The sequence below is a fragment of the Bison bison genome, unplaced genomic scaffold, assembly GCF_000754665.1.
Source record: "Bison bison bison isolate TAMUID 2011002044 unplaced genomic scaffold, Bison_UMD1.0 scf7180017864180, whole genome shotgun sequence".
NCBI lineage: Eukaryota > Metazoa > Chordata > Mammalia > Artiodactyla > Bovidae > Bison > Bison bison.
The window spans coordinates 13,864,642-13,869,269 of record NW_011494752.1 but is presented as its reverse complement, the minus strand read 5'-3'; the positions used below and the strand labels follow the sequence as shown (position 1 = coordinate 13,869,269).

Here is a 4,628-nt window from a genome sequence, read left to right as displayed (position 1 = left end):
TTAGATTTGATTAGTCAAGATCTTTGGTGAAACTTACTTTAGTTTCTTCCTCTAGCTGACGTTTCAGTTCCTCAATCTGCTGAGTAGATGCTTGCTTGGTCCTTGAAAGCTGAGAGACCAAAGCATCTTTCTCATCCAGTTGTCGGGAATATTCACCTAAGAATTATAGAAGTAAAGGAATTTGCTAGTGGCATAAAAAAATAAGCCTAAAGGTTTGTATATATATTATACATAAAATTGACAGATATATACTTCAAATATTGTTACAGAATTGGCTGCTGCTGCTGCTGCTGCTGAGTCACTTCAGTCGTGTCTGATTCTGTGTGACCCCTGAGACAGCAGCCCACCAGGCTCCCCCGTCCCTGGGATTCTCCAGGCAAGAGTACTGGAGTGGGTTGCCATTTCCTTCTCCAATGCATGAAAGTGAGAAGTGAAAGTGAAGTTGCTCAGTCATGTCCGACTCTGAGTGACCCCATGGACTGCAGCCCACCAGGCTCCTCCGTCCAAGGCTAGTAGAGATTAACAAGCAGCATTGCTATCGGAGAGTAACAAATAAACTAGAACTGCTGATTATTTCTTGCTTTTATTTTTCCTGACCCTGTCAGCAAATTTTGGTAGTTTGTTTACCCCCCTGTAATATGAGAGTATTGCTATTAACTCAGAATCCCCAAAATTGCTTTTTTCTAGGACGTAGTTGTGGGACTGTGGGGAAATCTCTACCGGCTTCCGTCTGCAGACGCGCTCTCTGAGCTGTCAGGTCGTTGATCAGCCGCTGCTGCTCCTCCTCTTTTGTCTTAAGTTCACTCACTTGATCTTCTAGAGTGCGGCACATCTTTTCAAGGTTTCCCTACAGGACACGTAGCCATGAAAGATGAGATACTGAATGCAGTAAAAAATAAAATTAATACTTGATTCTTAAAATATTTTTAGAGTGAAGCTATGTCGACATAAAGCTATGTCGAGTGTGACTAGAAACTTATGGCCAACTCTATGGAACATGTTAGGTTTCAAGCATGATGGGTGCATGATGTCCCTAAAGTGGTCATTGTTGGAGCTTATTCACTTATCCCAATGGTACTTGATGCTGACACTTAAAGAAGGTTGTGAAACAATCTTAATTATTTGTTGCTTTAGTTGCTCAGTTGTGTCTGACTCTTTTATGACCCCATAGACTGTAGCCTGCCAGGCTCCTCTGTCTATTGGATTTTCCAGGCAAGAATACTGGAGTGGATTGCCATTTCCTTCTCCAGGAGATCTTCCTGATCCAGGGATTGAACCCGTATCTCTTGCATTGGCAGGAGGATTTTTTACCACTGAGCCACCAGGGCAGCATATCCAGCATTTTACAAAACGAAATAGAATGGAATGTATCAGAATAGAAAATTTTAGATCAGTGCCGTCAACAATGTTTAATGCCAGATAACAGTGAGGGTTCTTACAGATTATCATTAATAATTACCTGATGGGGCTGGGTTATATTGACAACTTAGGCCAATCAGTTTCTCCCTCTGGAGTTGAATGTGAAACCAATTGCATGTAACTCACATGACTAGGAAAACCAGAGCATTCTTGAGAGGGAAGGTGCTGGGAATGCATGTTCAGTACAAGAGGAAAACACATTTTCAAGTTCCTATTGTAGGTCTGGCACAATGCTCGATACTTTGCTTGAACTATTTTTTTGGTGTTTTGTGGTTGCACCGAATGTGACTTGTGGGATTTTAGTTCCCTGACCAGAGACTGAACTCAGGCCCTCGGCAGTGAGAGCGCAAAGTCCTAACCACTGGAGCACCAGGGAATTCCCAGCGTGTACCATTTTATCAGTAATCCCATCCTTCATGGAACCCATTATGAGCACTATTAATCTCAGCTAAAATTGTTGGCTGGATGGCATCACTGACTTGACGGATGTGAGTCTGAGTGAACTCTGGGAGTTGGTGATGGACAGGGAGGCCTGGCATGCTTCGATTCATGGGGTCGTAAAGAGTCGGACACGACTGAGTGACTGAACTGAACTGAAAGATAGTTTTGGGAAAATAAAAATAAAGGGAGTATCAGGTACCTTGGCTTTGGCAACGGTCTCTGCGTTACTGCTGAGGTCATCGATCTCCATCTTCATTTCGCTCTTCTCCTTCTCCAGCTTCTGCTTGACCCTCTGCAGGTTGTCAATCTGCTCCCCCAGCTCAGCCACACTGTCCGCGTGCTTCTTGCGAAGAGCGGCCGCCGTGGCCTCATGCTGCAGGGTAGCCTCCTCCAGGTCCCTGCGCATCTTCTGGAACTCGGCCTCCCGCTTCTTGTTCATCTCAATCTGGGCGGAAGTGGCCCCGCCGGCTTCTTCCAGCCGCTCGCTGATCTCCTCCAGTTCCCGGGAGAGGTCTGAGCGCAGCTTCTCTGCTTTGGCGCGGGAGGCCCGCTCAGCCTCGATCTCCTCCTCCAGCTCCTCGATGCGGGCCTGGCGGTGACATAGCACGTTAACGTGATCTCATCTCAATTTCAGGTTTTTGGGGTGAAGAAACAAACGGAGGTGAGATGCTGCTGCTAAGTCACTTTAGTCGTATCTCACTCTGTGCGACCCCATAGATGGCAGCCCACCAGGCTCCCCCGTCCCTGGGATTCTCCAGGCAAGAACACTGGAGTGGGTTGCCATTTCCTTCTCCAATGCATGAAAGTGAAAGTGAAGTCGCTCAGTCGTATCCCACTCTTAACGACCCCATGGACTGCAGCCTACCAGGCTCCTCCATCCATGGGATTTTCCAGGCAAGAGTACTGGAGTGGGGTGCCATTGCCTTCTCCAGGAGGTGAGATAACTCACCTGCAATTCTTTGATCTTCTTCTGTAGTTGAATTTCTACTGCCTGCTCATCTTCAATTTTGCTTAGCAGATTGCTGATTTCAAATTCTTTCCTTTAGACAGAAGAACAAGACATATTAGTACTCCTATGAATTGAAATATGGTGTCATATAGAATTTTTTTCGGGAGTTCCTACTTTTTAAGTTTCTCGTCAAGTTGCTGTTTGTCGTTTTCTATATCTACCATGGATTCTTGGGCCAATTTCAGGTCACCCTCCAGTTTCCTCTTGGCTCTTTCTAGATCCATTCGAAGTTTCTTTTCTTGTTCCAGAGACCCTTCAAGCTAATGCAAAAGTAAATTTCATTAAAAATTAAAGGAAATTGAAAAAACTTCCAAATGGATATTAAAAACACACTTACATCATCCACTTGCTGCTCTAGCTTGGCTTTAGCTTTGTTCAGGGTGTTGACTTTGTCCTCTTCTGCCTGCAGGTCATCCAGGGTCTGCTGATGGGCCTCCTGGAGAGCCTTCTTCTCCTTGGTCAGCTTAGCTATGACTTCGTCCAGGCCGGCCATCTCTTCTGTGAGGTTTTTAACCTAGAAGAGTTAAAAGAGAAGTGACCTCTGCAGTGGAGCAGCTTAGATGGATGGCAGTCTCTGCATGGTAAAGGGCAGTATGATTCATACCTTGTTCTCTGTGGCATGTTTCTCCTTCTCAACCTTGGCCAGTGTCAGCTCAAGGTCATCTATGTCTTTCTTTAGTTCTGCACATTCGTCTTCCAGTTTCCTCTTCTTGGCCGTCAGCTCAGCATTCATCTCTTCCTCATCTTCAGCTCTCTCAGTCACCTCCTTGATCTTAGCCTCCAGCTGGATTTTGTTCTTAATCAGTTGCTCACACCTTTCCTCTGCATCAGCCAAGGCATCAGCTTCCTGAAGGGAGATTCGTTAAACTAATTAGAGAATTTGTTACTTATTTTGAACTTGTTCTTTGCATGAAATAGAAGTGTTTACTGAATGCTAATGAATTTTTCAGTATGAGTATCAGTTAATTGAACATTATTCCATTGTTTGGAGAAATGTAACTAATTAGATCCGGGACTATAGATTTAGAAACAAATTAGTCTGAAAAATGGCTGAATTGAAGCAATTGACTGTTTTAAAAAGTAGTGTATAGAAGAGTGGGAGGACCAAAGCCTGAGTTCTTGTCTCAAATTTGCCTTATTCCTCTTATACTCAGTTATCTCCTGTAATTAAGAGGGTTGGAATAGATGATTGTTAAGAGCATTTCAGCTATAATATTCAAAGATTTTGACTTAGTCACATTGGTTCATTTTGGCTTTGGTCATTCTCTAGTTACTAGATTGAATTTAAAAAAGAAAAAGAACATTTTTTATACTATGGATATATTTCCACGAAACATTTTTATACACTCAAAACCTCCCTGATAGGCCATAACAGTTCTATAATTGTCCAAGGTTTCCTTTTCCATTTTAAGAATTAGTCTCAAAAGGAATTTTAGAGTATGTCAGAACTTGTAATTTTGAGAAACTATATATAACTCAATAAGGTTTTTATAAATGACTAAAGGACTCATAAAAATCAGTTCAGCCACTGACTTATTAGATTACTCTGATCTGGGGAGTTTCTTTAACTTCTCAGTGTTTGTTTATATCTTAAGTTTTTAAAATGCTTGAATGAATGATAATGGGGACTTTTCAGGGTTCCTTTGCTTTCAAGTGATATGCTTAGTACATATTTACTCACTGACTAACGATAATACCTATGAAGAGAGGTTAAAATGAAGAGGCTGTGATACTGTGCTTTAAGGAAAATGTAACTCAT

At 42.8% G+C, this 4,628-nt stretch overlaps 1 protein-coding gene across 2 annotated transcripts in view; it reads right to left on the bottom strand.

Moving 5' to 3' along the window:
• The window catches only part of MYH8 (myosin, heavy chain 8, skeletal muscle, perinatal), a 30,227-nt gene that overhangs the window by 8,619 nt on the left and 16,980 nt on the right, over nucleotides 1–4,628 (bottom strand). For both annotated transcript variants that reach the window (XM_010843008.1, XM_010843009.1), the window contains 7 exons: nucleotides 3,474–3,716; nucleotides 3,207–3,383; nucleotides 2,984–3,129; nucleotides 2,810–2,900; nucleotides 2,060–2,449; nucleotides 721–847; nucleotides 38–156 (listed from right to left, as the gene is read on the bottom strand). In XM_010843008.1, coding sequence (XP_010841310.1) covers nucleotides 38–156; nucleotides 721–847; nucleotides 2,060–2,449; nucleotides 2,810–2,900; nucleotides 2,984–3,129; nucleotides 3,207–3,383; nucleotides 3,474–3,716 — 1,293 coding nt within the window. The remainder of the gene's footprint in view (nucleotides 1–37; nucleotides 157–720; nucleotides 848–2,059; nucleotides 2,450–2,809; nucleotides 2,901–2,983; nucleotides 3,130–3,206; nucleotides 3,384–3,473; nucleotides 3,717–4,628) is intronic.